General features: G+C 41.8%; 1 protein-coding gene across 1 annotated transcript in view; it reads right to left on the reverse strand.

Moving 5' to 3' along the window:
* Nucleotides 1–26923, reverse strand: part of FRMPD2 (FERM and PDZ domain containing 2) — a 132924-nt gene that overhangs the window by 39193 nt on the left and 66808 nt on the right. The window contains exons 13-15 of the mRNA XM_011990937.1: nt 16315–16470; nt 11111–11296; nt 5533–5689 (exon numbers count right to left, since the gene is read on the reverse strand). Of these exons, the coding sequence (XP_011846327.1) occupies nt 5533–5689; nt 11111–11296; nt 16315–16470 (499 nt within the window). The remainder of the gene's footprint in view (nt 1–5532; nt 5690–11110; nt 11297–16314; nt 16471–26923) is intronic.

A 26923-nucleotide genomic window follows, 5' to 3' on the forward strand; every position in this document is an offset into this window, starting at 1 on the left:
AGATCTAACTAAAAGAAACGATATAAAATACAGAAAAATATTTATTCAAATGATATTTATCATATTATTTATAATACTTAAAAACAAAAAGTGAACTAAATATCAAAAATGGGAAGGGTTCAGTAAATGATTGTAATTCCACGCAAATCATCCGTTTGTTCATCAAAAAACATGTATTAACTGCTTCCCATTTGACACACCACACCTCTGTTCTGTGCTGGAGCTGTTCTTGTGGAACTCCCAGTCCACTGCTGACTACAGGCAGACATATCCACAAATAAAAGTGGCAGAATAATACAGGTGAGAAGACAGAAGTCTGCACAGCAGAGGGAGTGGTCCATCCACCTAGGAAGAGCTACCTGGGGGCAGTCAATCAGGAAAGCCTTCAAGGAGGAGGTTACCAGACTTATCTTGGTGGTCTGAGCCAGGAAAGGGTTGGGAATGCGCTGTAGGCAGAGGGTATGCTGGACACAAAGGCCCTGGAAGCTGAGTCATCCTGGTGTGCTGAACAGCCTGCAAGCTGGCATGGAAAACAGCCAGAGGCCAGAGAGGAAGAGTCAGGGCAAAGAATACAGCAGGACTGGGGGCAGAGTGGGAAGTGTCTGGCATGCCATTCTAGAAGAAGTTTGAGCTTGTCCCTGCAGACAGCAGAGAGCCATTAACAAGTTTTCAGTATGGAAGAAAATGATCGGATTGGTCCTTTTGAAAGGTCACTCTGAAGGCTGAGAAGGACAATTATCCGGGACATGAGTACTAGCAGCAAGTCCATTATGTGACATGCCTCCATTTCAAGGATACGACATGTATTGGGTTCCCCCAGCTTTGACATTGCTCTCTCTCTGTTTTTGGTGACAAGTGGGGTGGGAAGAGAGGGTGCAGGCCCAGACACTCCCAGTTTCCTGCAGGGAGGCTGGGTGGACCCATTTGAACAAGACAGGTATCATGGCAAAGAGAGGCGTGTGAGAGGAAGAGATCAATTACGGATGCCCTGAGCTTGAAGGATGTGTGGGACCATGAGCTGGAGGTGGCCAGTTCTCAGCTGCATGTAATCACTGAAAAGGGTGTCTGCAGAGAGAGTTTCTAAAATGAAGAAATATTTTAAAAGGCAAGGAAACTTTGTCTAAACTCATCCTTTCAATGCAAATAAATGTTAGATTCCCAAAAACTCCTAAGACGGTAGAATGTGCAGTTTGAGAAAACAGCCTATTACAAGCCAAATAGGCCTGAAAGGACTAATTTTACAAGTGAGCTCATGAAATCTTTATAAATATTTTACAGTCACTGAAATCAGGCAATAAAAGCAATATCAATGGTGTTTCACACGCTGTTCTCAGCAACAGCAGGTAAGTCAGGTATAATTAATTTACATTTGTCATCTCCAGCTCTCTGGAAATATCCTGGAACCACCAGCCTGTGGTTTCAATGAAATGTTTATATGTTCATCTGGTTCTGCTGCAAATAATAAAATAAGCTACCATAATTTTCTGCGTTTGGTTCTGCATCTGAAAGTCCAGCAATTTTGTTTCCCAGTTGACCCCAACTCCTGGGCCAGCCCCAGGGCCCAATGACACAGCTCCCACATGAATTGGCTGGCACTGAACAAAACCCCCATGAGCAGGAGCCACCATTACTACTCTCGCACTGAGCACAAAACACCAGACATTGAGCTGGAAATGTTACACGCACGCACCTTCCCGCTGGAGCACAACACAAACCGACAGGATGGTCTGTATGTGCCAATGAGGGCACTCCAGCTCTGAAAGGGGAAGTGAGCTGCCCAAAGTCACAGCTAGAAAGTGGCACTCCCCTCAGTCTACTGGACTCCACAGGCCACATTCCAAATCAGTGTTTCTGAAGCTTATATGTACATTCAAATCACTTGGATTCTTTTTAAAAGGCAGATTCAGATTCTGAAGGTCTGAAGTGGGGCCTGCAATTCTGCATCCTTTGCAAGCTCCCAGATGACATGCATGCTGCAGCTCCAGAAACCATGCTCTGAACATGAAGGGTGTAAACCACTGTATTATATTGTTCCCTTTTGTAACCAAAGAAGAACTAATGCTTAGAGATTGACAGCAGCTGTGGTAAAGCCAGTGTGCAAAACCAAGTCTCTCTAGCACTGAATTCCATGCTCTGGCTGGATATAAAAGGCCGTAGTACAGGCACCGGGCCCCAACAGCCACAGGTTCAAACCTTGACTAGGCCCACCACTAAGCAGCCAGCACATTATTTAACTTCTCCAAGTCTCAGTTTGCTCCTCCCCATAATGCTGGTATACGCCTGCTGGGGCTGCTTGACCAGGGCAGTTTGAGAAAACAATAAATTATGAACATAAGGGAGGTAATTAGTGTAAGTACTTAGCATAACACCAGAAAAGTTAGTAATAACAATAGTAAATAGCTTCATAGCACTTCGTAAATGCTCAATAAATATTAATTTGTCTTATGTGATGTGTGCCCCATTTTAACCAATAGTCTCACTCTTAGTTATAACAATAATACATGTTCATTGTTGTAAGTTTAATAAATACCGAAAAAGTATCGCAGAGAAAACAGTCATGCCTGCATACCTAACTCCCAAAGGTAATAACAAGTAACATTTTGGTGTAGTTCATTTCTGTATTCTTTCTTATCTTAAAACACATTAATATTAACCAAATTAGTGTGGTGTGTCTATCTATAACTGTGCTATTCAATACAGTAGGCACATGTGGTTGTTTAAATTTAAATATAAATGGACGAAAATTAAATAACATTGAAAATTTAATCCCTCAGTTCTTGTTGCCACCTTTGAAGTGCCCAATAGTGTGAACAAATGTGAACTTGAAAGAGCCAGTCCCTCAAGATGGATTCTGAGCAGCTAACTGGGCCCAAATTTAAAATAGATTGCCTTGGCTATTCAGGCTCTTTTTAGGTCCCATACGAATTTTAGAATAGTTTTTTCTAATCCTGTGAAGAATGACATTGGTAGTTTGATAGGAATAGCACTGAATCTGTAAATTGCTTTGGGCAGTATGGCTATTTTTACAATATTGATTCTTCCAATCCATAAGCATAGAATGTTTTTCCATTTATTTGTGTCATCTCTTATTTCTTTCAGCAGTGTTTTGTAGTTCTCCTTGTAGAGATTGTTCAGCTTTCCTGGTTAGCTGTATTCCTGGGTATTTCATTTTCTTTGTGGCTATTGTTTAAGTGGGATTGTGTTCTTGATTTCACTCTCAGCCTGAGATGTTGTTGGTATATAGAGATGCTACCGATTTTTGTACATTGGTTTTGTATCCAGCAACATGGATCGAGCTGAAAGCCAAATTCCTAAGGAAATTAATGCAGGAACAGAAAATCAAATACCACATGTTCTTCCTTGTAAGCAGGAGCTAAGCATTGATCAGACATAGACATAAATATGGGAACAATAGACACTGTGGACTAATAGAGGGTGGAGGAAGGTGAGGTGGGTTAGAAAACTACCTATCAGCTTCTATGCTCACTACCAGGGTGACTGGATCCATACTCCAAACCTCTCAGCATCACATAATATTCCCATGTAACAAATCTGCACAAGTACCCCCTGCATCTAAAATAAAAGTTGAAATTTTTCTGAAAAAAATAAGTTCAGGCAAAAAAAATCCTACCATACTAGGTACCTTAAATTTTTAAGATATGGTCCTGGTAAAACAAGGGTATTTATATTTTTTGAATTTAGAAGCACAGTAAGCAAAAGATCTGCTAAGCAACCAAAAGTAGGAGAATGTGATGAGTTACATTTCTCACTGTAACTGCTAAGCAGCAGCAAATAGCTTCCTGATTGGTACAGGTGCTTCCAGGGCTATTTAATAGGACATTCCTTGTCATTCTTGTTGGTAGGTAATCTTCAACTGTGCTGCATTCAGGTCACCGTGCTGTTCACCTGATCTCTAGATTATGTGTACTGCAGAAACATTTTAGTGTTTTTCCTTGCAAGGATTCCAATCTAAACACAAATTACAAACTCTGCCTCTTCAGTAATCTGGTCCTGCTATGAATTTAATACCAAACTCTCAATTAAGGGTGATACAGTAGATGGCTACAGCCATTATGGCAAGGACCATGGTGTATCATTACACTACTTCCTCTTCCTGGGCACACAGGAACTCCTCCCTTTCCAGCCCCTCTTGTAGTGGTCATGGGGGCCGTGTGACTATGTTCTGTTAATGAAATGCAGATGAAAGGAATATGAGTCACTTTGGGGTCTGTCTCTTAAAACATCTTGTGCAATTTTACACCTCTCTCTTTCCTTTCTGGAGTAATTGTTCTAGATAATGGAGCTCTCCGTGGAAGCAGCCAAGACCCCAAGTCGCTGGAGGAGAGCTGCAAAATAGCCAGACTAAGAAGCACCTGAGAAGCAAACTTTTCCTGTATTAAGCCATTGAAATTTCAATGTTTATTTGTTACCTTTTGTCCAAAATTGTATTATGTTTCATAAGTAAATAAAAACTAAAAGCTAAAAAATATAAATAAATAAATAAATAAAACAGAGCCAAGCAGCCATTTGCTGATTAGAGGTCACACAGGTACTCTGAGTTCCCTGAATACCCACCCTTCTGTTTAACATTGGGACTTTCAGAGCTCACCTGAACCAACCAATCAGAGCTCACCTGCCTCCTCAAATCAGAGCTCAGCTAGTTCAGCTAGTCAGAACTGCACCACATCAACCAATCTGAACTAAGCAAGTTTGAATCCTTCATTTGCATAAATGAACTTGATTGGGAACCTAGGTGGGAACTTTCTCTATAAAAGCCAAACCCTCTCTTTGTTCTCTAGAACACACCTTTGTTTTATACCCAGGTTGTGCCTTCTGGGTTTGCAGACTGTAATGGGAATAAAGTCTTTTCCTTCGAATTCCTTTTCCAAAAACTTTTGTTAATGATAGGTCTGCATTGCTAGTGACTCCCACACTGAACAATGCAGATATTTCCATCATTGAAGAAAGTGTCATTGGACGGTGCTAGCTAGATACAGTCTTATAACTTCCTTTTCCTCACTTAGCACCATATCATGTAGTTTCATGTATCATCAGTGTCCAAAAACTGATTTTACTGTCTGACTTATATAGATGTTCTTGGTTTATTTATCTGGTCTTCTATGTTTGGATACTTAGATTACTTTCAAATGGTCACTGTCATAAACGACACCCTGGTAGACGTCCATGGGCAGTAACTTTTGGGTATGTCTATATTGATTATCTTAGGATAAATATCTAGCAACAAGTAAAATTATGGGGCCAACAGGACATGCACTTTTTAAGGCTTTTGATATATATTTCCAATTGCACTCTGAAAAAATTATATTAATTTACCCTCCCAGTGTTATTTATTTTAGTGCTTGCCAACATGAGAAAATAAAACTGTATTTCATTTTTATTGTATTTCTGTCATTATTAGAGAGATTTACAACTCTGTTAGAGGTACCCAGATCAATTGTTTCTATTTATACAAATTATTTTATGAAATAACAAACTGTCACAGTGTATATGGGGAATATAGCTTCTACTTACCAAATAAAACATGGGAAGGCTGCCCAGAACCCATCTGTGCATTAAACCCATGCTGGGCTGAGCAGAGGTCCAGTAAGTATTTACTGGTCTTGGCTGAATCCGTGACAAACGTGTGCTTCTTCCCAGTGACACTGCTTGTGATGGTGAACTTTTTTTGCTGAAGGAAGCAAACACAGACTTTAATACACTGATCATCCACAACTCTCCACTGATGCACAACTGCAAGAAAATGCTCGGTCCCTCAGTTCCACATCCTGTAGCAGGCATCCACGGGTGCATGGCAGATGCTGTCTGACTATGGCCTGATATTCTTCTTGGCGTAAAGGAAATCTCTCTTTTTAGTTTTTTCTTCATTCATCAATCAAGTTGTTTATCAAACAATTACTATTTTCCAAGGAGCATGCTGGGTGAAGAGAACATGAAGTGGGTCAGGTACATCGACCTCAGCAAGGATGGAACCTAACCCTCAGTGTGCATTATGAAAAGCCACTAAGTACTCCCATTGCTTTTATTGTACAAACTCCAAGAAGTTGTAGACAAAATCTCAACTAGTCGGGTTATGAAAAAGATAAAAACACCTGTGTGTTATAATATTTCTGCCTATAACGTGGCAGATTCTGTTCTAAATGCTTTATGAGTATGAATTTATTTTGTCTTCACAACTACAGAATAAGAGAGATTCTATCACTTTTTTTATTCTGCAGATGAAAAATAAAAAAGCAAGAGTCCTCAAAATGCCACAGGAATTGAGGTCACACCACAAAGAAATGCTTCCCCACATTATACCTTCAAGGCCCACAAACAAAGTGATAGTATTTGTCCAGCTCACTGGGCTAAACCGGGGAAGATGACCTATATGAGCCTACCTGTATAGAGCCTTATGAGAAAGATATAAATTTTTGCAATATATTATTCTGATAAGAACAATAAAATATAAATATAGGTGGTATTAAATATTAATTCGTATAAAACTTCCAAATAAAATCTTCATTCTGGGTATTCTATCTATTTCAATAAGAACTTTCAGCTTGCTCCTATAAAGATAACTTTATAGAAACAGGGCTTATGCTTGAAAGGGCTCCCAGAAACCCCTGATCCTCTTTAAGGCTAATCTCTTTTAATTCCTGATGGTCACCATTTCCAAGAAATTCCATTCACGCATGTCAGATATCAACAAAAGGCAGACAAATATTCACTGCTTTTTCTCTGAGAAACTCCTTTTCACCATTAACTTAATTTTAGATAAATTGCTCATTCTCTATATACTCTACTTTTACTGATAAGTATAGTGCTAAGCCTCCTTGTGCTAATAGGAATGGATTCTGAATCCAATTGAACTGTACTATAACTAGTATTTCTTTAAATAAGGTGTTGTCTCAAGCATTCATAAATGCTGCTCCACTACTCGTAATAATTCTTTAGTACTCAACAGATCATTTTATCCACACTTTTTCAAAGTTGAATATTTGCTTGAAATCCAAACACTTTATCAGTACACACTGATAGTCTTTCATGCAATCCTGATAGTTTTATATTAAGTTTATCCAGATATTAAGCACTTTTTATATGAACAAGTCACTCTTCTTTTGAGACAGGGTCTCGCTCTGTCACCCAGTCTGGAGTGCAGCGACACAATCATAACTCACTGATACCTTAAAGTGCTGGGTTCAAGCAATCCTTCCACCTCAGCCTCCCAAGTAGCTGGGATCACAGGCAGGCACCACCACATCCAGCTAATTTTTGTATTTTTTAAGTAGAGACAGGGGTATCACTATGTTGCCCAGGCTAGTCTCGAACACCTAGGCTTAAGTGATCCTCCTCAGCCTCTCAAAGTGCTGGAATTACAGGGATGAGCCACTGTGCCTTGCAAGAATAAATCACTTTTTAAAATGTAATAACTATTGTTTAACAAATCTGAGAAGGGAGGATCATTCACACACACACATACAAACAAACACACACACCAAAGTTTCTTTCAGCTTATAAACTCTCAGCAAAACTCTCCTTTCAGATGCCAGTGCTCCAAGGTATCAAATACCAGAGTGGAATGTTGATCCCATTTCTTGACATAAAGGTGAAAGCAGTCTTGACTGTAGTGGTTTGGATTTTATTTCTATTTATCACCATTTTGATAACATCATATAATGGAAAATTCTTATCCGCAAACTTTCGCATAGGCAAGCTGCTGCTCTAATGATGTATACGATGATGTATAACTCCAATCTCTGAGTTTTCAGCACCAGCATGAAATCCCTTCTTTACACTTCTGTGGTTGCAGTATAAACATATTAGGTTGGTGCAAAAGTAATCGCGGTTTTCGCAGTTAAAAGTAATGGCGAAAACCGCAATTACTCTTGCACACACCTAATTCATAGCAGGTGCTCTGTAACATGCTGGTTTCAAAGCATCAGTTTACCATTTTGAATGTTTTTCATCCCTAGGAGTTTTGTTGTTTGTTTTTTTTTCTGTTGCTATTTGTTCACCTGCTTGATTATTTGTTTTGATACATCTTTGTATCAAATACAAATAATAGTTTTCTAGGCAGGGGAGATTTGCCATCAAGCTAATGAAACTGAAGCTCCAGGGCCCTCACCTCCTGGGAGGAGCCCTGGCAATGCATTCACATGGTCTTATAATACGCAGAAAGTAAGATGTTCTCACACCAGTTGGTTAAGACCACTGACTCTTTCTACTCGGACACACCCTCCTTGCCACTTACCTTCGCACCAGGTGGTATTGGGTGATACGAACCAGATCTCTCTAAGAAGTTGAGATGGGGATACACTTTGTTTAGATTTAGTTGGATTTATTTAGGTGATTTGAAGGCTCTTCTAGAATTGCTTTATTGCTACCCATCCCAGAATACTCCTTCCATTTGTCTAACTCACCTAAAATCTCAGCAGAAAGTTGCAGGGCCAGCAGCCAGATGAAATTGACCATGCTCTATAATACTCAGCCCCCGACGGAAGCATGAGCTGTACAGAGCCAGTAGCTGATCTACAAGAAGTTTTTGCACTCATCAGAAATGAAAAACTATAATTTAGTTCTCAAAAATACTCATCCAATTGAAATGCTTCCCTATCACAGATATACTCTATAATTGTGTATACTGCATTATCAATACATCATATGAATTATTTTATGGGAATCCCATGAAATAGAATTTGTTAGGTTTCACGCATTTGCAGCAAAGAACTCTGTTGCAGCACTAGAAACAGCAAAAATGTTTCGTGCAAAGCTGCGTGTTTCATGCATCCTATTAATCATTTCAATAATAAAAACATTTCAATCCACCACGCTAGAAGAAAAGCTAAACTACATTTCTATCCTCTCTAGAGAAAATTATATAACAAAAGTTTCATCATACGGAAAAATAATCAGAGTATGCCATTAAAAATTTGAAAGGAAAAAAGTACTATAGACATTGTCAGGAAGTTAATAAAAATATTACTTGCTGGCTTTTGTGATATCTGCAGGATTTGTTCAGCTTTTAAAAATTCATAAAGTTTTTGTGATTTCTTTTCTCATTCTAAATAAACATTTCTTTCATGCCATCTATTGTAACTTTGTATTCTTTTTCATAAAGAGGGCCCTACATAGCATGTATCTGCTTCTGTTTCTATGCATTTCTCTTCAGAGATTTAACTAGTGTTGATAACCAAGAACAGTTACTAACATGCATAGGTTTATTGTTCTAGAAGGAACAAGTTTTTGATTGAACAATCAAACCACACATGGATGCCAACACATCTACGAATCATATTCTTTGGAAATGTCATCTTTCTCTATTTCCTTTGCTGCTTTGGTGCAGGCTGGCAAGATGAATGATCTGTAATTGTTTGAAGAATTTTGGCCTCAGGTATTAAAAAGCAAAACTAAGACCAGTTTCCTGAGTTAATTTTCATATTATTCACTGAATTCCCTATTTTGTTCTTACAGAAGCATAAAGAGTTCAAGTCATTTTCTGCATAAGATGCTTGGTTTGCAGCAAGCTGCCAATGACATTACTTCATCTGATGACTGTTCTGTAAAAATAAGTTATTCATGCCAAGGAAGAGGATGATCATCAGAGAATGGAAACCCTAATTAAGTATTTTTTGAGCTAGTAAGTTTGTCTTCAGAGCCTGATGACTTCCCAGTTTTAATCAAGAAATTAATCAACTAATTTAATCAGGAAATCCCCTGGTAGGGGGGGAAATAAATACCTGTAAAAGTTAAACCAATGTATACATAAAGTACTTACTTAAGGGGACTGTTGAGCTTTACAGCTTCAAAAAATTCCATTTTTAAAAATTACTTTTTAGGTTATCTGCATTTTTATGAATATTTTGAAGCATAGTGCATTGAAAAATCTGAACAATTAAACATGCAATAAAAAATAAGTAATGTAGTAGTATTAAATTCATTAAACAAAGTTCTTCATATAATCTTTCAGTTTAGTTAAAGTAATTTGAGTAACTAAAATTCTGAAAAATTCACAAATATAAATTCATTTGAGTTTGGTCAAAATAATTTGGAAAAAAAGTCAGTTTCCTGATAATATATGGACCACTTGAATAAACTCAATTAAATTGTGCTCAATTATTATTTATTTTTAGATGTAAGCTTCTTTCCTGAAAACAAACAATAATTTATTATGAAATTGTATCTTGACAATGTGTTAACTTCAAAGCCAGGATGGAAGAAATAAAAGAAACATCCTGAAAATGAATGAAAGCAATTATGTTCTACTCAGGAAACTCTAACATCAAATAATAATACAAATAGTGATCTAGTCAGAAAATGTTTTTAACCATAGATAAAACTAAATAGGAAACAAATATTTTTTCATGGGCCACAAGATAAAGAACTTCATATTTTATAATAAATCATCACTGAAGTGACACAGGTACTGACTGGAACAACCACAGGACAGGCAGAGGCTGTCAGCCACCAGGGTACAGTGCCAGAGCGACTCACTTCAGGAGGTAGAAATATGCACGCAAATAGTGTTCAAGTAGATTCCAAATGTTGTATACTTAATGGGGATTTTCTATCCAAAAATAGACTTTGAAACTTTTAAGATCTATCAAAATTTTGCAATCCTCAGTATCCCGTAGCACACCTGTAGTCCTCAGAGACAGACCAGAGGCCTTGGCACATTGTGTGCAAAGGGAAAATTAAAACACAGGAAGAAGTTTCCAAACCTCTCAGGCTCCACTCAACCTAAACTACACTCTCAACATCCATTTCCCATCTCCAACTTTGCTCTCAACATTAATGGAGTCTCCAAATTAAGAAAACTTTACGGAGAAGGGAAGTGTAGCCCTTTAGACCAATGGCTGTTCTTGGGGATATGTGGGGGTCCAGGCAAGGAATAGTAGGGAAGAAATGGCCTCCTGAGGACCTCCCAAAATCCCTTGGCAGACTTCTTCCAAATATCCTTCAATGCATCAGAATGCAGGTTAACAAACAGACAGGTTGTGAGAATGTTTGGTCAGGAGAAAGCCACGTGACCCACGACCCATTGCTCCTCTAAATGGCCAACAAATTAGAGGAAAATGAAGTGCAGGTTATTTATCAACTGAGCCGCACTCACGTAAGTAGAAATCTTTCCGGTTTCTCTCCACTGAAACCGTAAAGTTGCAATTCTGCTGTTGTTTTTCACTTCATATACTACGACACCTTTGGCACAGATCCCCAGGGCCATCTGCTCTTCTGGCCTCCTCTTCTCTGAGAATACTTGGTGAACCAGCACACCGTATTCTGGGAGCTGTTGAGTGACCTGGAGCAGAAAAAGGCTGATTTAGAAGAGACAGGCACATGGTTTAAAATAATGGGCCTCACGTCATTCACTCCATGCAAAACACATTGATAGGCGTTCTGAAAAGAAAGAGTAGGATTGTCACATAAGTTTAGGAAACACTGGATCAAGCAGATTTATTTGCTACGTACAGATTTCTCTGCACCTCTGATATGATGGAATTTTCCTTTTTTTTTTTTTTTTTTTGGTAACCCAAGGAATACTTTTCTTATGGAATACCTAAAACAGTACTTAGAACACAGTTATTATGAAAATAACACAGTAGAATAATAATATTCTGAATAAGTTTTTTAGAATTCATACTCTTCTGGGACATCTCATGGTAAGAGATTTCTTTTCCTGGTTGTGTCAGAGTCTATAGTGTTTTCTGTTCCAACCCCCTTATATGACAGTTAGAAAAACTGAGGCTGAGGCATAGAAAGCAACCTTCCAGATCACCACTTTTAGTTGTGAACTGCAGAGAAAATGACAATTCACTTTGGCACTCCTCACCATGCAGCAATGCCTTCGTGGGGGTCCCCATAGCCCAAGGTCTTGCCTCTGCTTACCAGGTTAGGGGAATAAATTTTGCCAGGGGCCATGGGCCAACTGGAGCTGGGGACTGCACTAGGCCACCAACTTCTTAAGAGACCAGAGTATAAAATGAACACAAATGTTTCTACACCTGAATGGCAGTCACTTTCCCACCCTGGGCTTTCCCAACTTCATCTTCACCAGGAATACGCCAGTCCCCATCAGAAAGTTGATGTGCCTCTGGGACCCACAGCCAGGACCTCTTGCTCCATGCATTTGAAGCCCTCTCAGAAGCGTTGTATTGCTGAGATCTGGTATCCCGTTCCTACCCCCAACTAGAGAGCAACATGTCCTATCCAATCTCTCTCACCCCCAGGCAAGGTCACAAAAACAGGGACAAATTATGGCTTTTGAGGGCTCCTTTCTCAGGCTCCTTGCCCATTCACCGTTGATGAAGTCCGTGCAGACAGCTTATGCTGCCTGCAGACTCCACAGCTCTTCACACAAGGTTCAGATTACATTTCTGAACCCTAAGCCTCCTTCGTTTAACTTTGGAGAGACCCTGTCATCATCATCATCATCATTATCATCGTCATCATAATCAATCAGTATCCTCATCATCATACAAATCAATATTTATTGAGCGCTGGTGCTGAAATATCCAGTGGCCAGACTGGGCACGTGATTAAAGTTAAACAAAGCAGGACCACCCCAAGATAACTAGGTAGATGTTTTTAAAGAATTCGGTGTGATATTTCTTTTAAAAAGTAAGCATTAATAAGTAGTCCTCATTAGGATAAAGACGCCTTTGCTAGACTTACAATTCTTCAATTGTTTAGTATTAGTTTATATTCTAATTTATTGTTTATACAAAGAGAGATATGATACTTTTCAGTTCTTTGGGCCTCAAGATTCCTACTGGTAAAGCACTATGCTAAGCCTCTCCCAGCATAATTTCATTATTATTTAATCTTCAGAACAATCACAGAGATGGTGAAGCTATCCCTTTTCTAAGTAATCTGTCCAAGTTCCTGCTTTGGAGCCAGGAATAGAAATATGGAAAGATGAGCCTGTTTGCTCCTGAGTCTTCACTCTTAACAACTGAAATACAGGGAATCCAAAAGGCCTGGAAACATAGATGAATATACTTAATGTTGTCAATGGCATCTTCATCTGTAAAACAATAAAATAATGAAGTCTACCTCCATTCCCTGTCTGCTAGGGAGTCTCCTAGGATGCTTCTCCTGGCCCCGTTTGGATTGCTATTGCTGGGTGTCCTTTCAAAGGGTCATTTCCTCTCCATGTGCTTTGGGCCATCTTACTACAAGGCCTGTCCTCCTTACAACAGGCAGCAAAGTTGAGACGGGACCAAGCACTCCTGGCTGCCAGCCACACAGCACCCTTGCTGTATTGAACGTTCTTCAAAACAAATGGATTGTTATTTCTGGATATTCATCAAGGGGTTCAGAATTCATCTTCTCTGACCTTATAATTCCACCTGTGGGTATCTACCCTAAGAAAATATGCTGAATAATCACGACAACCCCTTCTCATAATGCTGTTCAGTACAGATTTGTGGGGTGATTTGGGGAAACCAGCTCCTGGCAGTAAACGGTTTCCTAAAAATAGTACTGCCTTAAAATTGATTATCAGGCAGCCTTTGCAAAGGATATTTATAAAGCATTTGTAATTATCAGGAGAGTGCATTTGTTGTAGTGCTAAGTGGGAGAAACTATAGGATACAACCAGTATGATTTCAATAGCAAGAAAAAAATATTTTAATAACCTATTACAACCCACAGCTATGTAGGAAAATGGCTCCATGGTTGAGGAAGTTAGGAAAACACCGAATTCACCTTAAACAGGTTATTCTGAGATTAATAAGCTAGCATAGTTGTGAATCTACAGACAGACTATGGTATTCAGTGCTCCCCAAAATGGACTTTTGCCCAGTCTGTTGCTAGTATGAGATGCTGAACTGTCAGAGTTAGTCATTAGTGAACTGGGGGCCAAGAGGCAGCCTCCCAATAATGGTTTTCTCCTTTTCCTAATGAAAAACAAGAGCCATGAGGAGCTATAACTAAATAATCCAGTGATTGCTTATAGAGTAGTAACTGAGCTCTGCGATGGGCTCTGAGGATCCAGGACCCTCCAGACATTTATAGCTCAGTAGAAGGGATGGAAAGTGTCCAGAAATGACTGCAGCGCAAGGTGTCTTAGCAGTATGTATCAACAATGTTCAAAATGTTTATTACCTTCCACCCAGTAATTCCACTCATGAGATTCTATCCCTAAGGAATGAAGCAGAAATATAGCTAAGATTTATACGTAAAAGATGCTAATCTCAGTATCGTTTAAAATAGTCCCATATTGGAAACTATTTATATGTTAAACAATAGAGCATTGAGAGAAAAATGTAGGGTACAACATACGTTAATTCAAAAGAAGTTTTCAAATGTTTAGATTTATGGGATTATATGCATACATAAAAGTGCATATATAATATAAAGCTAATTTTAAATATATATGCATATACACATATATAGGAATGCACAGAACAAACAGAGAAGGATGAATATACCAAAATATAACTGTGCTATCTCCAGGCAGTAGAATTATTAGGAGATGTTTACTTTTATAATCAGGGAAGGGGAGAAAACCTTTAACAAACCCTCACCCTAATGAGAGGCTCCCAGTGTGCTCTGGGGGCAACGACAGAGCCCTGTCTAGTTTCTCTCTCTGTACCACAGGCAGGTAACACCAGTGTTAACAACCCCAACCAGTCCACCAAGGGGAACTGCAAAAGCAAGAGTGCTCCTTGAAACCGATAAAGATTACATGTAAACGAAATAAAATCTATTCAGTGCTTTCTGTGAATGGTGGAAAAATTAGTTTCCTGTATTTTTGCTTCTGAGCCTGGTAGTTTCTTTTACAATCATTTTTCATCATTCAACCAGGAAGCGAGGGACCCTGACAGTGAACTCAGCACTCAAAGCCAGGGTCTGAGCAGAGGCCAGAAGGTAACGTCCATCCTGCAGGCGTCTGTTGCAGGGTTGGGTCCTTGGCCTCTAGACTGGATTCTGCAGTTCTGTGGCTCTGTGACCACTCATCATCAGGTGGCTTTGAAGTCTCCACTGGTCCTTCATCAGGGGAATGCTTCGTCCCCTTGATAGGGAACACATGTGCAGCCCAGACTATGGAGTGCCCTGATCATGCTTTGCCAGTGCTTCTCAAACGAAACGCTTGCAGGCTACCCTATGTTAGATACAGGGATAGTTCTGCAAAATGACTGGCTGAAAAGCAAAGGCCCGACCTCATGTTGGCTGTTCTGTTTTCAAGTACCCATCTCAATTAAGGGCTAGAAAACACAGACGGAATATTTCTACCTGACTTCTGTACAGAGAAATATACAAATCTCCTAGCTCCCTTTTAAAACTGCTCCCCCAATCAAATGGCCCAGCCTGTACCCTGTCCTGCGGAAGCTGCGAGTGTCCTCTCACTTGCCCCCCAGCTGTACCTGCACAGGCACAGTAGCCACTCCCTCCCTGGTCCCCACATCTTGACATAGAGTAGCTGGTATTGTTCTTGTTCCATTGAGCGTTTATTGAGTTGTGTGCCTGTGGGTAGACCGCAATCCTCCCCACAAGACGTGGGGCTTCCTGGGAACAAAGAGCATGTGCTTTTTGTCTCCATTTTCCAGTGCCTGGCCCACAGCAAGGGGAGGTTGTGGAGTAGCAAAGACTATTCATCATTGTGTGTGCCCACACGGGGGTACTGCAGTGACACTGTTTCTGCCCCGCGGGTGAAGAGACAGCGGGCTCAAGCTGTACCCCTGTGCACAGGCCACAGCAGCTGTGCTGTGTTGAGGACTGCTGCCTGGAGGGCTGCAAACTTGGGGTTTTGCAACGACTTTTCTCTGGCTCAAGCTCTGATCTTGTTCTTCTGCTGTCCCATGTGTCAACTCTAAGAAACGTGGTCTCCCTGCTTGGAGGAAAGTGTCTGGAATGCTGATCTAAGATTTGGCCGGGCACAGTGGCTCACGCCTGTAGTCCCAGCACTCTGGGAGGCCAAGGCAGGCGGATTACCTGAGATCAGGAGTTTGAGACCAGCCTGGCCAACATGGGGAAACCCTGTCTCTACTAAAATACAAAAATTAGTGGGGCATGGTGGCAGGCACCTGTAATCCTAGAGCGAGACTCCGTCTGAAAAAAATAAATAAATAAATAAGGAAAAGCCCTACCACACTCACCCCAGCTCACTAAATCCTACTCTCTTTGGGGTCATTTCCAATGTCAGCTGCTTCCAGAAGCCTCTCCTTGCCCCTCCCTCCCTCTTAGAGCTCCACCCTTGCTCGTGCCTCCTTGTGGGTCTGCACACACCTGGGCCCCTTGAGAAGGCTCCAGAGGGGATTGCTGACTGTATTCCCTTGAAGACCAACACCTCTCTCCAGGTCAGGAAGGCCTTACCCTCAAGAACTCCAGCTCAGCATCCTCTCCCCAGAGTGCAGAGCTGAGCCGGTGCATCTCTGAGATTTCGACTTGGACCCGTAGAGCGGTCATCCTCTCGATCAGACTTGCTGGGATGTAATCTTCAACGTGAAAGTATGGCTTACTCTCCACCTGCTGGAAGTAAGATGCAGAGGGGGAGGGCACGATCAAGACACTGTCCGGGGGACTCTGAGCAGAATGAAAACATTATCTGTAGTCACAATTCCAGGAGAGCTCCAGAGAAAGACACTTCCTCGAGTGCCCACCTGGGATATTATTTTCCACTATATTAGAAACAGGGCCAAACCCTAGGACATGAACAGAAAAGAGAGAGTAAAGGAGCTGTTTTTGAACCCCTTTTTATGCCAGGTAGTTCACAGAACACATAAGTCTCTTCTGATTCTCACAGGAATACTCTGAAGACGGCATTGTCATTGCCATTGCCAACATGAGCAAGAGAGAGGTCACTCAACAGGACAAAGCTCACACCACTTGAAAGTGACAGAAACAAGATTTGTTCACCCCAAACCCTCACACTTTCCATGATGTGTGTTTTACCAAAAGGCACAGCCAAACCTTGGCCCCAAAACTCCATGTTTTTTTTTTAATTCATTTAGCATTTCTGTCTACATGCACTCCCAGAACATTGTCTCTTCACACCAGAAAGGTCTTAGCTTTGGCATCATTGCTGCACAAGAAGGTGTTCAAGGAGTAGCCCCCTGAAAAAGGGGAGACTGGATACCCCCAGCCCACCTTCGTCAAGTCTGTTCTGCTAGGAGAGGATGGCAGGTCGAATCACTCACTGCTTGATGGTGGGTTCCCTGAACACAGACTCTGGGGCAGGCAGAAGTCTGCAGAAGTCCATGCAGGAGTGATATTGAGGTCCAATATACAGAATGAGGAATGCAGGACCAGTCAGAGGGAGAACCTGACCTTACCTTTGTATTCCCAATTCAACATGTCCTGGTCTCAGGATGCCCTTGCCAGCCTAACCCTGGGCAAGCCATTTCCCTCCAGTTGAGAGCAGTTACTCATGAGGAAGGCAGCTAGGATCTGGGAGAATCTGGCCTCGTTGGGGCTGGGGGTGAACGAGTTGGCCTGAGGGGGGATCTGAAGGGAAGAGCACAGTGTCCGCCACCTCCCACTCTCCTGATGTAGCATGTCCCCATGTGGCCATGGACCAAGAATCCTCAGGCTGATGCTGGCTCGTGCTGGTTTTGAGCTCAGCTCCACCACAAATGGAGAGACATTGTTCAGCAGGCTAGTGCGTGGCCAAATTAGAATGCTATTAGAGTGGCCAAATTCCAGAACACTGGCAACACCGTGCTGGTGAGGATGTGGAACAACAGGAACTCTCAATCATTGTTGGTGGGATTGCAAAATGGCACAGCCATTTTAGAAGACAGTTTGGTGGTTTTTCATAGAACTAAACATATGCTTACCATACAAACGAGCAATTGTGCTCCTTGGTAATTACCAAAAGGAGTTGAAAACTTACGTCCACACAAAACCTGCACACAGATGTTTATAGCAGCCTTACTCATAATTGCCAAAACTTAGAAGCAAATGATGTCCCTCAGTGGGTGAATGGATAAATAAACTGTTACATCTAGACAATGCAATATTGTTCAGTGCTAAAAACAAATGAGCTGTCAAGCCATGAAAAGACATGGAAGAGTCTAAAATGCATATTACTAGGTGAAAGAAGTAGGTGTGTAAAGGCTATATACTGTAAGATCCTAGATATATGATACTCTGGAAAAAGCAAAACTATGGAAGTGTAAACAGATCAGGGGTTTGGAGGCAGGGAGAAATAAATAAGTGGAGCATAGAGGATTTTTAGGGCCATGAAACTACTCTGTAAGATACTTGAAAACTGGTTATACAAATTGAGTAATTCTTGTCATATCCAACTAAATCAGAGTCCAGGAACCAGGAAGAAAATGAACTCGCGGCACATAGCACCTGCTCCAAGAATTAAATTTTTCCATCAGCCCAACTACTGAAAGGACTTGCTGTAACCCTAAGACCAATTTTACCTAGTAGCTGCTGAAAAGACCTGCTGGGACTCTAAGACTTGTTTCACCTCCCACTGTCACTCACCAATCAGTTTTCAGTTCCCAAAAGCTTCTCAAGTGCTGATGAGTCTTCTTTCAAAACTACAAAATTTATATTCCTAATAAAAATCCCAACCTTCTCTTCGTTCTTGAGACACACCAAAGACCACCCAGTATGTGAGTATACCCCAAACTGCAATTCTTGCTTCCCAAATAAATTGTTTTAAATTTAGAGATTCTTCTCCATATTTTATTTGACTTCAACAATAGCGTAAAGGTGGATACATGTCTTTATACATTTGTCAAAACTCATAGAATGTACAACATCAAGAGTGAACCTCAGTGCAAATTATGAGCTCTCAGTGGTAATGGTGTGTCAATGTAGGTTCAATGGTTGTAACAAATGTACCTTCTGGTGCAGGATTTTTATGTTGTCTGTAGAAGGCCGTGCATGTCGAGGGGCAGGGATATATGAAAACTCCCTGTATTTTCAAGTCAAATTTACTGTGAATCTAAAACTGTTCCAAACATTAAAGTCTATTAAAACATTTATTTTAAAAAAGCATTTAGGATCTTTGACCCAGGATCCTTTTGGCAGGAATATATCCAAGAGAAAAGTCCATAAGGGACTGAAAAAACTCTGGGGTCAAGTACACTTGTTTTTATGGCATTTATAAAACAGAAAAATCAGATGCAATTTAAATGATAATAATAGTAGTTATCACTCACATGGTGCTACTGGGTGAATACCCCACAACACAAGAATGAGGAAGTGAAGGAAGACTGGGAAGGCATAGCAGGCTGCCACTCCAGAGGATCACTAGGAAGGCCACTGGAGGACATGTACCATTGAGTGAGAAAGAAGAATGCAAATCGAATGTGGTGAAGTTCACAACTGTGTAAAAACCCCCGCATGTGATCAAGGCAGGGAGAGAATGCACCCAGAGGAAAGTTATTCTGCTGTGATGATGTGATTAAGGAGATTTATTTTTATACTAAATTGTCTTTGTCTCCCTTTTTAAAATGCAAATGTAATCATGTTGCTTCCCTGCTTAAAATTCTTCGGGGGCTCCCAATCTTTCACAACAGTGGTTTCCAAGTTATTTTTTTCAGCACCAGAACCATTTATCAAAGAAAATATAAGCCCCTTAGGAGGCCACACTGTCTTCCCAGATACAACAAGTGGCCGCCACCCAGCTTCACAGCCACCGAGGCTCAGGCAGCGGACAGGCCAGACTTCTCCTCTTGTCCATTCAATGACACAGAGAGGGACTCTCCTTTCTGAGGCCTTATTCAATGCCCTTTGAAGTGTCCATTGCAGCACCTGGCATATAGCAAAGCCATGTGAATTGAGCCCTGGTCGTGCTCTTTCTAGCTTACCTAACCTCACAGAGTCACAACTTTCTCAATGGCAAATGTAAATAGCACCAGCTTTTCAGGGTTGATGTAAGAATTCAATGGTGCCAAGCCCAGAGCAGGCCTTCCATAAATCAAGACTGAGTAAGTGGTTGTATAAATGAATGGGTTTGCGTAAACTTGTTGACCTTTACAAACATGAGACAGGAAAAAGGTCTGCCTTCAGGGGCCACATGGGAGCAGCAGAGAGCACCTCAGAAATGTCCTCAGGGCAGTAGACAGGTTAAGGCTTGGCAGGATTTGGGGATGGGGAAGCAGAAGGAGGAGAATGAGATGACACTGAGTCAGAAGCAGGGTAAGGTCAGTCAGAAACTGGATGGGCACAGGAAAGCACCATAATGGAGTGTTGGTGCTGGTCCATTTTATGTGTCAACTTGACTGGGCCATGGGGTGCCCAGATATTTGGTCAAATATTCTGGGTGTGACTGTGAGGGTGTTTTTGGACTTGACTGACACTTAAATCCATAGACTGAATAAAGCAGATGGCCCTCCCTAGTGTGAGTGGACCTCATCCAATCTGTTGAAGGACTGAATTAAACAAAAAGACTGACCCTCCTGTGGAGAAGCAGCTCCTCTCTGCCTGACTCTCTTCATGCCAGGATGCAGTTCTTTTCTTGCCTTTGGGCTCAGGTTTGGACTGGAACTGCACCATTGACCCTCCCAGGTTTCCGGCTTGCTAACTGCACAACTTGAGGCTTCTCAGCCTACATAACCACATGAGCCAGTGCCTTCTAATACATCTCTAGATAGATAGACAGAAAGACATATAGATGATAGATAGATAATAGGTACATAGATAGATATATACGCAGAAGATGGATACAGAGATGATAGATAGATAGATAGATAGATAGATAGATAGATAGATAGATAGATAGATGGATACATAGATACATAGATACATAGATAGATACATAGATAGATAGATAACTATCTATTAGTTCTGTTTCTCTAGAGAACCTAGACTATTATAGGCTCATAGAGACAGGTCTGAGCCCCTAGAGCCCTGGGGCAAGAGACTCTGCTGTACTGACTCCAGGTCTGAGTAAGAGACTATTACTCAAACTCCCACCTGCCTCCAGTGGATCTGACCTGTGGTCCCCAACAACTCTAAGTGCTAGAGTTAAACTCAGGTTTGACATCCTGTATCTGAATCTATAGACTGAAGGTTAGCTGTTGTCTTATTTTATATTAGAGCACTATAATGCTGGAGGAAGGAAAAGGAAAGCTTGTAAGCATAGGTACCACACATGCATTGCCACCTTTCACCTTTACAGCAGATTTGCAAGAGATTGATGATTATTTTCCATTTTGCAGATGAAAAAGCCAAGGCTCAGAGAGAAAATATGCCAAGACCATATAGCTACTGAACCAGAGGCCACAGCAAGAACGTCAACTGATTCACTGGGACACTCCTGGCTTAGGGCACCCTCCTCCCAGGACTCCCCAGTGTAGCACCACAAGGGCAAGAAGAAGGTGGCCTAGGCATGAAAAGAGCCCCAGGCCTGGGTACTGAGGGCAGGAAAGAGTTCAAGGATAAGCAGTGACAGGGCTTGTCAAAAGGACAGGGAGGAGGTTAAGGGGTCCAGGCCAGCTCTGAGACACTGCCTCCCTGGGGCAGTGTCAGGGGCAGAAAGTGAAGTTCCAGTCCCCATGGACCAGGGTAGGCCCAGGAGAGGGGACAGATGGGAATTGAACTACAGTTCCCTGACAAGCCAACTGCTGATGTTCCAATGGATGACTGTCATCTGTAGTGTCTTCCAGTCCAGGAGTTTCAGCTCCATTCATTCACAACTCTTGCACAAACTCCCTGTGCTTCAAGCACTGCCTTGGTGCTGGAGAAATGGCTACACAAAACAGACCAAAAAAGCCCTTACCCTCAGGTGTTTTCTATGCTAATGATCAATAAAATGAATTCATCATCCCACGTGATGATAAATGCTGTGAACAAAAATCCTGCAGGGTGAAGGAATACGCAGGGACTTTGAAGACCCCAGGACATAGCAGCACCTTCCGAAGCTGTACCTGGAGGAAAGCAAGACAATGTTGGGAGAGTCTGAGAAGTGGTTTTTCGAATCGCAGTCTGTAACCCATTGGTGAGCTATGAATCAATTTGGAGGCCATAATCAGCATTTTTTAAATGAATGAAAATATAATAGGAGATATCAATGTGCATTGCATATAGAAAGGCTGCACCTTATTTCCTGAGGTTTTTGCTTCAGTTCTGTTCTATATACTTGTGTGCGTGTTGGGTTTTAATGTCCATTTATCCATGGGACATGGCAAAAAAACGTTTACAACCCCACTGTTCTCACTGCTTTAACTGTTGGGCTTGTCCCTGCTCTTCAGTCCAGTTCCAGAGCCAAGGCAGGCAAGTTATAATTGAAGTCATTCACAGCCCTCCCCATCTATCCCACATACCCTATGAGGAATAAGACACAGAACTCTGCGAAGGTGTCCACACCCAGTGTTGGCTACTGCTTCTCTTTCTCAGACTCAGGGTGTATTAATCTACTGGAGTTGCCATATAACTGGGGAGCTTAAACAATAGAAATTCATTTTCTCATAGTTCTGGGGGCTGGAAGTCCAAGACCAAGGCTTCCGCAGGTTTGGTTTCTCCCAAGGCCTCTCTCCTTGGCTTGCTGACAGCCTCCTTCTCCCTGTGTCCTCACATGGCCTTTCCTCTGTACTTGTGCCTCCCTGGTGTTTCTTTATGTGTCCAAATTTCTTCTTCTTATAAGGGCACCAGTCAGATTGGATCAGGGCCCACCTTAACAGCCTCATCCCAAATTAATCACCTCTTTAAAGGCCCTAGTTCCAAATACAGTCACCTTCTGAGATACTGGTAATTAGGGGTTCTACATATGAATTTGGGGGCTCAAGACTCAGCCCATAATACAAGGTCAGACCCCGGTGATGTAGCAGACTAGAACTTTAGGTAAACATGGTTCCTTTGTTCACCAACGATATAACATCTCTGACCACTAACTGCCCACTGTTGGTGGACATGTATTTCTAGCCACATGTGACTATTCATCTTCTTTTTGGAAATGGGAAACCATCCTTCCTCCCTCTCAGTCTATGCACTTTGCAGTGTGAGCTCTATCCCTGCCTCCTAGAGTGACCATGGGGTTAGACTGAAGTCTAACCAATCAAAGCATGACATCCTCCTACACAATGATTGGCTTCAGGTGGGCACATGACTCTGTCAGCGCCAATGGGACAGAAACCCAGGATTTCCATGCCATTTCCAAGGGAGAGACTCTCTTTCTTGCACAGGGCTGGAACCTGGAGGGTGGAATTGGAAAGCCATGAAAGGCAAATTTGACAGGACAGCATAGCTCAGAGACACAAGAAGCCCAAGTCCCGCTGACATCATGTGAGTTCCTATCACCCAGGGTCCAAGGTAAGAGTGATTGGGCTGGAAGCTTGTCACAGGGATGCTAGGGGGCTGAGAAAGAACCAGAACCCTTCAGTTTTGCAAGCCAGTAAATGACATGTTTTATTCAAGCCAGCCTGAGCTTGATTTGCTATTACTGGTAATCAACAGAATGCTGTCCAATCACCTGTGCTGGCCAAGGGTATAGGAGGATGCTAAAAAGGACCCAGAGGGTCCACTTGTGGGGCCAGGAACTCTAGGGGATTGGTACTGGCCTTGAAAGGTATATAACATTGAGACGGATGTGTAGACATTATGGGAAAGGGCATTCAAAGGTCCAAGTACCTGCCAGTTCTTAGGATCTCAAGGATTTAAAGGTCCTTTTGAAGATTTCTGGGGCAGAAGGGCGGGGTGGGTGTAGTTAACATTTCGTTCTTTCTTCTTTTTTTTTTTTTTTTTTAGCAGTGAATTCCTCCTTCACGCAGTCCTCTTGAAGAAGACCATCTCTTCTCCAAGCTAAGCATTCCCCAGTGGTACCCAGCATTTGTCACATGACAGTGGTGAGTGCTATCCAAGATAAAACCCAGTGTGCTGACTGGGAGGTCACCAGGGAAGAGATTGGTGGAAACTTCCCCTCCTTTGCTCCTTCCTCTCTGCTCCTACTGATGCATCCAGAGATGGACTCCACATTCAGATGCCATGTCACACTGCTTGGTCTCTGTTGAGGTCTGTTCCCAAGCCTTTCCCTTCATCCAGAACATGGGCAGGAGATGGGGGAAGGCTGCATAAACCCCGAAAGCAAAATTACACTGCTCTCTGTAACAGCTCAAGTGGTTGGTTTCTCCTTCCTGCCTTGTGTCCCCATTTTCAATCCTAATTAGGTAAGTAAATACATTAGCATAATCCTTCCCGACTAATAGGCATCTGAAAATCAAATAACAAGTAATTAACTCCATTAACTCCCTGAGGATTATAACAGAGGACTATCATAGGCAGTTAAATCAAAGAAACTTGCATATGATTCTGCTGCAGGGGGAAGGGCAAGGGCTTGGCCAACAAGATTAGAATTGCCATTTGAGAAGAGTATCCCAGAAGACTCAGCATTGGCCTTGGAGTAATACATCTGGGCTCAAATTTAGACTTTACAATGTACTAGCCACATGAACTTCAGATCACTCTTCTAGGAAATTGTGTGATAATATCATAGAGTTGCTATTATCACACCAATTTACAATGTTGCTGTGAGAGCTGAGTTAACATAAATTGAAAATGTCTAGGTAAATGCCAGGTACATAGTGATCTTTTAATAAAGGTTGGCTGTTACTATTCAAAGCAAGACTAAGCAAAAAGAACAAATCTGGAGACATTACATTACCTGACTTCAAACTACACTATAAGGCCATAGTCACCAAAACAGTATGGTACTGGTATAAAAATAGTTATATAGACCAATGGAACAAAATAGAGATTCCAGAAAAAAAGCAAAACACTTACAGTCAATTGATTTTTGACAAAGCAAACAAAAACATAAAGTGGGGAAAGGACACCCTATTCAACAAATGGTGCTGGGATAATTCGCTAGCCACGTGTAGAAGAATGAAACTGGATCCTCATCTCTCACCTTATACAAAAATCAACTCAAGATGGATCAAAGACTTAAATCTAAAACCTGAAACCATAAAAATTTGAGAAGATAACATCAGAAAAAACTTTCTAGATATTGGCTTAGGCAAAGACTTCATGACCAAGAATCCGAAAGCAAATGTAACAAAAACAAAGATAAATAGATGGGTTTTAATTAAACTAAAAAGCTTCTGCACAACAAAAGAAGCAATCAGCAAAGTAAACACACAACCCACAGAATAGGAGAAAATCTTTGCAATCTATATATCCAACAAAGGACTAATATCCAGAATCTATAAAGAACTCAAACAAATCAACAAGAAAAAAAGTGAACAATTTCATCAGAAAGTAGATTAAGGACATGAATAAACAATTCTCAAAAGAAGATATACAAATGGTCGGGGGCAGTTCCCAGATGGCCGGATAAGAACAGCTGCAGTCTACAGCTCCCAGAGTGAGCGACGCAGAAGACGGGTGATTTCTGCATTTCCAACTGAGGTACTGGGTTCATCTCACTGAAGCGTGTTGGACAGTGGGTGCAGGACAGTGGGCGCAGACCACTGAGCGTGAGCCAAAGTAGGGCAAAGCATTGCCTCACCCAGGAAGCACAAGCGGTCAGGGAATTCCTTTTCCTAGCCAAGGGAAGTTGTGACAGACAGCACCTGGAAAATTGGGTCACTCCCACCCTAATACTGCACTTTTCCAATGGTCTTAGCAAATGGCACACCAGGAGATTATATCCCATGCCTGGCTCAGAGGGTCCCACACCCATGGAGCCTCACTCATTGCCAGCACAGTGGTCTGAGATAGAACTGCAAGGTGGCAGCGAGGCTGTGGGAGGGGCGCCCACCATTGCTGAGGCTTGAGTAGGTAAAAAAAGCGCAGGGAAGCTCAAACTGGGTGAAGCCCACCACAGCTCAAGGAGGCCTACCTGTCTCTGTAGACTCCACTTTTGGGGGCAGGGCATAGCTGAACAAAAGGGAGCAGAAACCTCTGCAGACTTAAATGTCCCTGTCTGACAGCTTTGAAGAGAGTAGGGGTTCTCCCAGCACAGAGTTGGAGATCTGAGAACTGACAGACTGCCTCCTCAAGTGGGTCCCTGACCCCCAAGTAGCCTAACTGGGAGGTACCCACCAGTAGGAGCAGACTGACACCTCACACGGCAGGGTACCCCTCCAAGATGAAGCTTCCAGAGGAACGATCAGGCAGCAACATTTGCTGTTCAGCAACATTCACTGCTCTGCAGCCTCTGCTGCTGATACCCAGGTAAACAGGGTCTGGAGTGGACCTCTGGCAAACTCCAACAGACCTGCAGCTGAGAATCCTGACTGTTAGAAGGAAAACTAACAAACAGAAAGGACATCCACACCAAAACCCCATCTGTACGTCACCATCACCAAAGACCAAAGGTAGATAAAACCACAAAGATGGGGAAAAAACAGAGCAGAAGAACTGAAAATGCTAAAAATCAGAGTACCTCTTCCCCTCCAAAGGAATGCAGCTCCTCGCCAGTAATGGAACAAAGCTGGATGGAGAATGACTTTGACGAGCTGAGAGAAAAAGGCTTCAGACGATCAAACTTCTCTGAACTAAAGAAGGAAGTTCGAACCCATCACAAAGAAGCTAAAAACCTTGAAAACAGATTAGACGAATGGTTAACTAGAATAACCAGTGTAGAGAAGTCCTTAAATGACCTGATGGAGCTGAAAACCATGACATGAGGACTACGTGGCAAATGCACAAGCTTCAATAGCTGATTCAATCAACTGGAAGAAAGGGTATCAGTGATTGAAGATCAAATGAATGAAATGAAGTGAAAGAGAAGTTTAGAGAAAAAAAGAGTGAAAAAAAAAAAAAACGAATGAAGCCTCCAAAAAATATGGGACTATGTGAAAAGACCAAATGTACATCTGATTGGTGTACCTGAAAGTGACGGGGAGAATGGAACCAAGTTGGAAAGCACACTGCAGGATATTATCCGGGAGAACTTCCCCAACCGAGCAAGGCAGGCCAACATTCAAATTCAGGAAATACAGAGAATGCGACAAAGATACTCCTCGAGAAGAGCAACTCCAAGACACAAAATTGTCAGATTCACCAAAGTTGAAATGAA

The sequence above is a fragment of the Mandrillus leucophaeus genome, unplaced genomic scaffold, assembly GCF_000951045.1.
Source record: "Mandrillus leucophaeus isolate KB7577 unplaced genomic scaffold, Mleu.le_1.0 Scaffold388, whole genome shotgun sequence".
Taxonomy (NCBI): domain Eukaryota; kingdom Metazoa; phylum Chordata; class Mammalia; order Primates; family Cercopithecidae; genus Mandrillus; species Mandrillus leucophaeus.